General features: G+C 32.5%; 1 protein-coding gene across 1 annotated transcript; it reads left to right on the top strand.

Moving 5' to 3' along the window:
• LOC101501568 (pentatricopeptide repeat-containing protein At1g11290, chloroplastic-like) lies at positions 1 to 1,090 on the top strand. Its single transcript, XM_004513625.3, has one exon. The coding sequence runs from the start codon at positions 13 to 15 to the stop codon at positions 1,015 to 1,017; it is 1,005 nt and encodes a 334-aa protein (XP_004513682.3). The 5' UTR covers positions 1 to 12; the 3' UTR covers positions 1,018 to 1,090.
• Positions 1,091 to 11,070: the final 9,980 nt, after the last annotated feature.

Here is an 11,070-nt window from a genome sequence, read left to right as displayed (position 1 = left end):
CTCATTATTTGTATGGCTTTGAGAGAAGGTTTGGAGGTTCATTGTGTTGTTTTGAAAAATGGGTTTTGTGTTAATTTGTATGTTGGGACTTCTTTGGTTGAAATGTTTGTGAGAAGTTTGGTTTCTTGGACTGCTGTTATTGTTGGGTTTGCTAGGTGTGGGGATATGAGTGAGGCCATGAAGCTTTTTGATATTATGCCTGATAGAGATATTGCTGCTTCTAATGTTATGATTGATGGGTATTTGAAAATGGGGTGTATGGATTTGGCGAGGGATTTGTTTGATAAGATGAAGGATAAGAATGTTATTTCTTGGACTAGTATGGTTCATGGTTATTGTGAGGATGATGTTGTGGCGGCTAGGTTTTTGTTTGATTGTATGCCTGTCAAGAATGTGCTTAGTTGGAATGCGATGATTAGGGGATATTGTGAGAATAGACGACCGCACGATGCGTTGAAGTTGTTTTGGGAAATAAGGGGATGTTTGGATGTGGAAATGAATAAAGTGACGGTTGTGAGTGTTCTTCCTGTTGTTGCTGATTTGAGTTCTTTGGATTTGGGTGTTTGGATTCATGGGTTTGTGCAAAGGAACCGACTTGATGAAGATGTTCATGTGTATGCTTTGGTTGATATGTATGCAAAATGTGGGGAAATTGGAAAAGCTAAATTGCTTTTTGAGGAGATGAATGAAAAAGATACATCGTCGTGGAATGCTTTGATAAATGGTTATGGTGTCAATGGTTGTGCGAAGGAAGCGTTAGAAGTATTCGCAGCAATGTCCCGGGAAGGATTTGAACCGAATGAGATAACAATGACTAGTGTGTTATCTGCTTGCAACCATTGTGGTTTGGTAGAGGAAGGAAGAAGATGCTTCAAAGAAATGGAGAGATTTGGAATTGTGCCTCAGATTGAGCATTATGGTTGTATGATTGACCTTCTAGGAAGGGTTGGATACTTGGATGAGGCTGAAAATTTGATCTTTTGTGTTGTCGCTCTGTCTGTTGCTTCTTCTGTTTGATTGCTAATCTCTCTAGTGATTTGCTTTGTTGCTTCTCTCTTTGTTTAGTTTGGTTTGATATGATTTAGTTTTGTTTGGTTCTATTTGGTTTGGTTTGTTTGGATTTGGTTTCGTGGTGCTACTTCTTTGGTTGTTCCTATCTGTTGATTTTGATATGGTTGTTGCTCCTTGGTTTGTTTGGATTTGGTTTCGTGGTGCTACTTCTTTGGTGGTTCCTATCTGTTGATTTTGATATGGTTGTTGCTCCTTGGTTTGTTTGGATTTGGTTTCGTGGTGCTACTTCTTTGGTTGTTCCTATCTGTTGATTTTGGTATAGTTGTTGCTCCTTTTTTTGATCGCTCCTTTTTCGGTTTGATTTTTCTTTGTTGGCTTGGTTCTTCTCTTTGATTGTTGCTTCTTTTTTGGTGACATCCCTCTTGTTCCCCTCAGTTGTCCAACCACCTCCTGCGATTGTTGATCCTCCTCGTTACCCCTCTCGTCATCATCTTCAGCATATAATCATTACTCTACCGTTTGTCTCTTCTTCTTTACAGATTGTTGATTTGTTCACAAAGATGCATTCCATTAAACGTTTTCGTTTTTTTTAGTTGACAAACTCTCGATGCTCCATGTTAATGCATCGTGAGTTTGAGGGGAGATGTTAGATAATATTATTATATATTAGCAGTAAGGGTATTTTAGACAATTCTAGACAATTCTATTTTCTTATATATATACTCAGTGTAACCCTATTAACTTCAGTTTGGTTCATTATATGTTATGAAACGAGTGGTTGTTTCTCTTCTTCCTCTTGCCTTCTCTTTTCTTTGTTAACAATTATATAATTGATATTTTTATAGGTACACTATTTCATCACTTTTTGTAGGTTCCACATGATATAACTCACTTTCTAAGTTAGAACCCACTAAGTTTATTAGTATTAGTATTAGTATTATTGAAATAAAAGAAAGAAAAAAAAAGTATTATTGGGCTAGGCCCATGTGAAGGAAATAAAATGAATTTGAAATCCCTATTTTAGATGTGATGAAGAAAAGAGAACGGTTGCTAGAGAAGAAAAATAAGGGTAAAAGAGAACGGTTGCTAGAGAAGAAAAATAAGGGTTTGGTTCTGGTGGTGGTAATAGGTGTATAACAAACTTGCTTTCCGTTTGATCTACAAATTTAGTATGTTATTCCTACTACTGAGTTTGTTACTTTAATATATAGTTTGAGTAGTTTTATCTTCTCTGAGAGTTACTTTGGCATACCCACTTTAGTGGAAGATTGTTATAAGGTTGTTATTGTTGATTGATGTTTCCTATTGTTATTAGAAAGACTCTAGTGTACCCATTAATTATTATATTTGGACTACAAGACCAAATCAGATTATCGAGCAAGATTTGATAAGTACTAGTCAACAAATTGGAATTCATTTATCACATGATTTTTTTCTTCCATTTGAACTCTTTTTTAGTCCCGTGGTTTTTATTCTCTCAATTTGAGGGAAGTTTTCCACGTTGAAAATTGTGTTTGTCTCATTTTAAGTTTCTGTCAATTATTTTTGCTATGTGGAATTGTATTTTCTGTTTGGCCTTTTATCTTCATAGGTGGGGGAAAAATATTCCGCATTATTGAGATAATTATTGCTAATTATCTCTGGTTTTTCCCACCAAAGTGGTATCTAGAGCTCGGTTGATTTGATTTGTGCATTTAAATGGAGGAGGAAAATAAAGGTCATAATATGGTTAAACTCAACTCTTCTAATTACACACATTGGAATACTCTCATGGAAGACATGTTATACAATATATATTTGTATGATCCTATTAAGGGTAATACTGCTAAACCCGCAGATAAATTTGACGCTGACTAGAAGAAGATGAATAGAAATGTAGTGGCGTTGATCAGGCAGTGGTTGGATCTTAATGTATATCCACATGTTGAAACTGAAATAGATGCTAACAAGATGTGGGAAAAATTAAAAGAGTTGTATGAACGAAATAATGTGCAAAATAAAAGCATTCTTGATTTGGAAACCGATGAATATGAAATACAAAGATGGGGATTCAATCGCAGAGCATATGATTATTTTTCAGAATACAGTAAATCAGTTGACAACTACAGAAATTAAATTAGATGATGAGTTGCAAGCGTTGTTATTGTTGAGTTCCTTGTCTGATAATTGGGAAGTCCTTGTTGTGACATTGACCAATTCAACTCCAAGTGGAAAGTAGAAAATGTCAACAATTAAAGAGGGCATGTTGAACGAAGAGGCTCGAAGAATAGAACGTTATTTGATTGGTTCTTCCTCAAAGTTAGACGCAGTAGGTACAAAGTCACGGGGGAGAAGTCAATCTAGAAACTTCCATAGACGCGACAACTCTGAAAGTCGTAGCAAGTCAAAAAGCAAGTTGAGGACTAGAAAAGAAGTGATATGCTATCATTGTGGAAAAATGGGTCACATAAAAAGAAATTGTAGATTCCTTAAGAGAGATCAATCAAAGGAAAAAAATGAAGACAAAGAGAAGAAAACTGATAAAGATACAACATCAATTGCATCTGTTAATAATATCTACATTGTTTGTGATGATAATTCCATAAACCTTGCATGTCAGGATTCAACTTGGATTATTGATTCGGGTGCCTCATATCATGTTACTCCTAGGCGTGATTTCTTCTCATCTTACAATGCTGGTGATTTTGGCATGGTAAAAATGGGAGATGAAGGAGTATGTAAAATTATTGGTATGGGAGATGTTTGAGTTGAAACTACGATTGGTTGCAAGCTTCAATTGAAGAATGTTAGACATGTACCTAATATTCATCTCAATTTGATTTCGGTGAAAATTTTGGATATTGATGGTTATCACACTTACTTTAGTGGTGATAGTATATGTAAAATCACCACAGGGTCCCTAGTGGTTGCAAAGGAGCAAAGTTCCACTTCTCTCTATATGATGCTTACGGAGTCATGCAAGGAAGAAGTTAATGCAATTAAAGATGCATCTTCTGATTTATGGCATATGCGCCTCAGTCACTTGAGTGAGAAAGGTACGTCTCTAAAAACTTGCACCATAATACTGGTCCTCATAGGAGGCAAAATATTATTGATTTAGTTCATATTGATGTTTGTATGATGGATAGTAAATCTCTTGGTGGTGTATCATATTATGTTACTTTTATTGACGACCACTCTAGAAAAATGTGGGGATTTCCTTTGAAATATAAAGACCAGGTATTTGGAGTCTTCAAGCATTTTCATGCAAGTGTTGAAAGAGAAAAGGGAAGGAAATTGAAATGTGTTCGATCAGATAATGGTGGCGAGTACAGAGGTCCATTTGAAGAGTTTTGTAGAGAACATGAAATCAGGTTTGAGAAAACAGTTCCAAAGACACCTCAACATAATGGTGTTGCAGAGAGAATGAATCGTACGATTAATGATAGAATCAAATGCATGCTCTCTCAAGCAAAATTATCGAAATCCTTTTGGGGTGAAGCAATGAAAACTGCAGTGGATTTGATTAATCTTTCTCCTTCTATTCCACTTGATGGTGATGTTCCAAATAGAGTGTGAACAGGGAAAGATGTCTCTTACTGTCATTTGAGAGTTTTTGGTTGCAGATGCTTTGCTCATGTTCCAAGAGATGAGAGGTTCAAGCTTGATAGTAAATTCAAACAGTTTATATTCGTTGGTTATGGTGATGAAGAATTTGGTTATAGATTGTGGGATCTGGTTGACAAGTAAATTATCAGAAGCCGAGATGTGATATTTCTTGAAGACCAGACTGTTGAAGATTTTGATAAAGCTGAAAAACAAAAACCAAATTCCAGAAGTTACATTGATGTTGCGCCTAAGCCCCCTACATAAACTCTTATTGATGGGGGAGATATACAGGTAGATGACGAGAATGTAACTGATGATCATGTGCCTCACCATGATGAGCAGGTTCTAATTGAGCCACCAATCGAGTTTGAGTTGAGAAGATCTACTAGAGAACGTCAACCTTCTCAAAGATATCTTCCACATAAGTGTGTGATGATCACTGATAGTAGAGAGCCAGAGTACTATCAAGAAGCTATTACAAATGTTGATAAAGAAAGTGGTTAAAGGCCATGCAAGAAAAGATGAATTCCTTGCATGAGAACCACACATTTGATTCGTAAAGTTGCCTAATGGTAGAAAACCACTCAAGAACAAATGGGTATACAAGATAAATACAGAAGAAAATAGTTCTCAACCAAGATACAAAACAAGATTGGTTGTGAAAGGTTTTAATCAGAGAAAAGGTATTGACTTTGATGAAATTTTTTCACCTGTGGTGAAGATATCCTCTATCCGAGTTGTCCTTCATGGTGATTTGGAGGAAGAGATCTATATGGAGCAACCAGAGGGTTTCAAAGTCAAAGGTAAAGAACAACTTATGTGTAAATTGAAGAAAAGCTTGTATGAGCTCAAACAAGCACCTCGACAAAATTTAATTACATTTAAAAATATTATTAACTCATATACGATAATTTAAAATTTAAAAATATTTAGATAAAATATTTAAAATTTAATTTATTTTAATAGCTAAATAAAATAAATAATAAAATTAATTACAATAGTGATATATAAATTGTAAGACTCTCATTTTTCTTTATTATTAGTAATATGTTAAATATATATTTATTTTGTTTTATTTTTTTATAATTTCTAATGTTGTTGTTGTTGTTATTATTATTATTATTATTATTATTATTATTATTATTATTATTATTATTATTATTATTATTATATTTTTATTCAATTATTATTTTTGAAAAGTATATGTGTGTGACATGATGTAGTTAATTTGACTGAATGTTTTGCTAAGTAAAAATGCTTATAATAATAGAAAAGAAAATAAAGAAACACGAATTAGAAAACAGACGTTAAAAACAAAATTACATTAATTTGCAGAGTGAATATTTAGGTTCTTAATGAGCTTAGATTGAAAACATGTTCCCCAACTCTAGTGATAGAAACGCCTCTCATTCTCAATCTGAATACTAAGAAAGAAAGAATAAGAAAATGTTTGAGAGAGGAAAATGAAGAAATCCAAGAAAAACTCTAAAAGAGTTAGTGATTCATTCGCTTAAGTAAGAACTCTTTAATTACGATCATATTAACTTTGTCTAACCATTTTTCATTGTTAGTAGAACAAAATCCCTTCTTGATCTTCTGGAAAAAAATAAATTGATTTTTACGATAAAATTGTTATTGTTGTTAATAGTCAAAGAAACTGATTTTAATAAATTGCTTTATGATGATCGATTACTTTGAAAGTGGTGTTTGATATTATTATTGTTGTTTAGGAAAATTCTTTTTAGTTTAAAAGTAAAATTGTGATATGCAATATATTTTCTTAGAAGTGGTCTTGATTTTCTTATGATATTGATATAAAAACCTATTTTGATTAGAGAAAATGTTTATCTATGTCAAAAATTAATTTTTATTTGTATTTTAATCAATAGAAGTAGTTATTTGCTAAAAACTCAATTTTTATTTGGTTAAAATTTTATATTGTGATAGTTTGAGTGTCGAAGAAATTTTTAGAAACTTTATTGATGTTAATAATAACAATATTTCCAGAAATAATAAACGGGTTGAAAGTTGTTATAATTATTTTTTTATATTATTAAAGTTATGATTTTTATGAGACAATTTTTGGATGTTGTGTTGATTTATAAAATATAAACAATTTTATGATAGAGTTGTTAATTTGTTTTGTAATAATTAAAATGAAATTTGTGTTGAAGTATCGTTAAATTTTATTATTAAATTTTTGGAAGTGAACTAAGGAAGTCGTAGGGATCCTTGATGTTTCTTATATTAGAATTTTGGTTCAAAAGAAATATTTGAAAAATTACATATTTCCTTTATTTTATGGAATTTGCAATGAGACACTTGTGCCAAATATAGACTCAAAATATTCTTTTATTGTTACTTGTTTGTGTGCTTGCTAATTTAAGAGAATTGATATCTTTTAAAAATATAAAGAAATGGTTTGTCTTAAAACCTTAAGCCAACACCAAACTTTTAATATGAATTAGGGATATATGAATTTTGACAATAAGTAAATAGTAAATTAATTTGTGAAGGTGTAACGTTTTTGGAGCAAAGACCGCTATGTAGGAACCTTAGTAACGACACTCATAATAGTAAATGCATCACTGTATTCGTTTTCCTACTTGAATTATATGTGATATAAATGTACTGTGATGTTGTGTGTTGGTTATGTTTGTGAGTTATCTTCAAAACAAATGTTATCTGATACATTGTTATAATGGCTGTGTTTGAGATGTTCAAATTGTGGTAAATAAACTTTATATGATACGTTGTTATGATGGTTGTGCTTGACATACTATGGTTATTCAAGGTGATGGACGTTCTAGTTGAGTGATCTATTTTGTTACTAACTAAGGTGATGACATTCATGCATGCATTAGTGGTCTGAACCTAGTCACGTGTATGTGATGACAGTTCATTGCGAAGACAACGTCATTCAGAAAAATACTCAACGGTGGGGTACTGAACATGAAACCCTTTAGAGCATGTGTCCAATGGTGGATTTGTGCATTTGTCCAATGGTGGTGATATTACAGAATCATGCATTGACATATAGTTTAACAAATAGGATTTGCGCATTTTGGTTGATTTGTATATTTGATGCTTTGTAATTTTAACTTTTAAATGTAGTATATGATTTATTTATATTTTTGTTATAAAACTTATATATGCATGTTTATTTGCTATGTGTTTGCTATTTGAAGATGACTCTTACATTTGACAGGACGTCACATTAGTGTTACTTGAGTGAATAATTTCGCAGACCAACTTAGTAGGAGACATGTGAGGAAGCACAATAACATGTAGTTGGAGTCTTTGAGATACTTTTGTATTGGTGTTACACTTGTTGGGTGAGTTTTCTACAAGCGTCTAAAGTTATGACCAACTAGAATTTATTTTTGTGTAGTAAAACACCAAATGTTTTGACTTTAGGAGTTTCTTTTATTTAATGTATTAACTTTAGGATTCATTATTTTTGAAATATAATTGAAAAAGTTATTAATTGGTTTAAAGTAAATGAGTATTTAAGATCTCTAGAATTAGCTAATAGAGGGATTAAAAAACTAATTTTAAAAATTAGGAGAATAAAAATTCATTTTTAACAAAATAGAGAGACCAAAATTAAATTTAAACTTGAGTTTTTGAGGTGCGGAGTTATTCAAAATCAACGGTGAAGCATGGACAAATTTTATGGGTAGCCAAATATAAAAAGTTAAAAGCTAATATATTAAACTGAACCGATAAACAAAAATATTTAAAATTATCATGTTAATCTTAAAAATGTGAATTTTATTATGTTAAAATCCCTAATAATAAATAATTTTTTTTAAGAACTCAAATAATAGATATTTATACGGTTGAATGCCAATTTATTTTTTTAGTTAATAAATTATACTAGGGAGTGAAAGGATTCAAAACGTAGTTTCTCGGATTGGTGGATGAGTTCGGGTTCACGTATCAAAAGCTTGTAATTCCCTTGTTGTATTTTTGTACTATGTGTTGATTATTATGACCTCGAAATAATCAGAATATATCAGTCTTTAATCAAATTAACGCAATATTACATACACAGCGGAATTATAATGCGGCATACAAGATTAACAATTAAAAGTAAAAGGATAAGGGATAGAATGCACCAAGGTTTATCCTGGTTCAGTTGTCAACGAGACAACCTACATCCAGTCCTGACAATCCAACTGGATTTCAGCTTTTTCTCCAATAGAAAGAATTGTGAATTGTTTACAGATTGTCCAGTTTCCTCGAAACCTATCTATCTCTCACAATCTCTTTCCTATTGCACACCCTTTGATCCTTGTAGTCACTCAGCAGACTCACACAAAATCAAAGTACGACTCCTTCTTGATGAGGCCTCTCACCCAAGAAGATCGCCACCAGTTTCTAGCTGGATTTTCTCGCAGTCGTTTTCTTTATAAAGTATTTATTTCAAACAAAATAAAGGAAGTACAAAAAGAAGTCTTCAATCTTGAACAATGTGTCTTCTCACGAATCTGGTTATTCAATGATGGATTATGAGAACATTGTCTTTTCTCTCAAGAATACTTTTTCAGCTCTCTCAATGATTATGGATAATCTTTTTGGCTTTGATCTGAAAAAGCAATATCAGAATGTTAACAATGTGTTGTATTGGGTTAATGAGAGTTTATGAGTGTTTATCACTTTTCATGAATTGTTAATGAGAGAAAGATTGAAAACAGTTTATATAGTTTCTGAAAAACAACTAATAAATCGATTTGCCAATCGAAATCGATTTACCAATCGATTCATTAAAGTTATAAAACAGGTCTAATCGATTTGACAATCGATTATCGCGGGTCTTGTTTTTCTTGAATCTTGAAACTATACAAACCAATCGATTTGCCAATCGATTCTTTTAAAAACTCTTTTCAGTAAATTATGTTAAGACTTATATGAATCGATTTCATAATCGATTGCAGGTGTTTTGTTCAAAATAAAAATCACACCAATCGACTACTTAATCGATTTACTAAGTCTCATAATCGATTTACAAATACTCAGAATCGATGTGGCCACAAGCTGAGTTCATTGTGATTTCAAAAGCATTTCTTTCAATCGATTTGTCAATCGATTGTGTTCAAGTCAGTGACTTAGCTATTTTGATGTTAATCGAAGTGCCAATCGATTTGTTTGTATTTGCCTAAAAAGTTCTTACCAGATGTTTAGTTCAATCGATTTCCCAATCGATTGCTACCAAACTTAACATGATTGAAATTCTCACAATAGATTGTCCAATCGATTGTGTTTGTCACATGTCAAGTTATTTTTCAAATATTATCTAAGCAATCGATTTGCCAATCGATTACCCTAGAAAATGGATTCTCACTGTGACTTCATCAATCGATTTCCCAATCGATTTGTTTCAATCAGTTTTTGATTTGTGATGTGTACAATCGATTTGCCAATCGATTAGCCTGAAAACAGGTTGCCATTGACTTGTGCAATTTTCATTTCTAATTGTGCCAATCGATTGCCTAATCGATTATACAATCACAAACAGTTATGTTTCCTTACACCCTTGTTACGAAATCGATTTCCCAATCGATTTACTCAGTGAATAATCAACTTTTGTTGATTTCTTGTGTTCCAAGCAATTTGTCTTAAGTGTGTAGGATTGGATTGTTGTTCCTGAAATCTTGCCCAATTAAAATGTTAGATTTATCATATGATGTATGAACATTGTATGTTTGTTAATTATGTCAAAATTAGGATTCAAAGGACTAAAGTCCAACAGTCTCCCCCTTTTTGCATAAGTGACAATCATACAATTTTAACTTGAGTTGAGCATTTCAAGACATAATATTAACAACATTTCATAGCATCATATGTACCATTATCAGATCATAAAATCAGAGTATCAGATCAGAGCATAACAGTACACATGCTATTTATCAAAAGCAGAGCATTATTACATTATTAAAATAATTCAGTATCAGTGCTTAGTCATCAGAGCAAATAAATGCAACAAGTTATAATTTTTCTCCCCCTTTGTCAGTTAAGGCAAAAAGGCAGAAAAAAAATTTCCTCCCCCTATGTTAAAGAACATAAGCATTGGGGATTGAAATCATAAAACATTGTGTATCAGAGCAACGAAAATCGGAGCAATTAATGAGCATATCAAAAGATTAAGACAAATGAATTCAGAGAGAAATGGGATAAACGATCTAATGCATTATAGATATAGATTAAATGAGTACATCAAGTCATAGCAAAAACAACACAGATCCTAAACTCCTAATCTCCTAAACTAGGCTGGTCCTCACTATTATCTACGGGAGAGGCAGAGACCGCTGTATTACCCTCAGCAGGTGTCTCCTCAACGTGAGTCTCAGGGTGATCTAGGGGATTCGGGTTAGGTTCCTCTGCTGCTTGACGACCGATGTCTGCGATGTCTTCAAACGACAGCTTGATGCCTAAGTGTGCTTGAATAGCATCCACATCCTGAACAAC

The sequence above is a fragment of the Cicer arietinum genome, chromosome 8 (assembly GCF_000331145.2).
Source record: "Cicer arietinum cultivar CDC Frontier isolate Library 1 chromosome 8, Cicar.CDCFrontier_v2.0, whole genome shotgun sequence".
In the NCBI taxonomy this organism is placed as follows: Eukaryota; Viridiplantae; Streptophyta; class Magnoliopsida; order Fabales; family Fabaceae; genus Cicer; species Cicer arietinum.
This window is presented reverse-complemented; position numbering and strand designations above follow the sequence as displayed.

Bases quoted from the DNA above. Each gene is read 5' to 3' on its own strand.
- LOC101501568 (XM_004513625.3), top strand. From the start codon at position 13: ATGGCTTTGAGAGAAGGTTTGGAGGTTCATTGTGTTGTTTTGAAAAAT.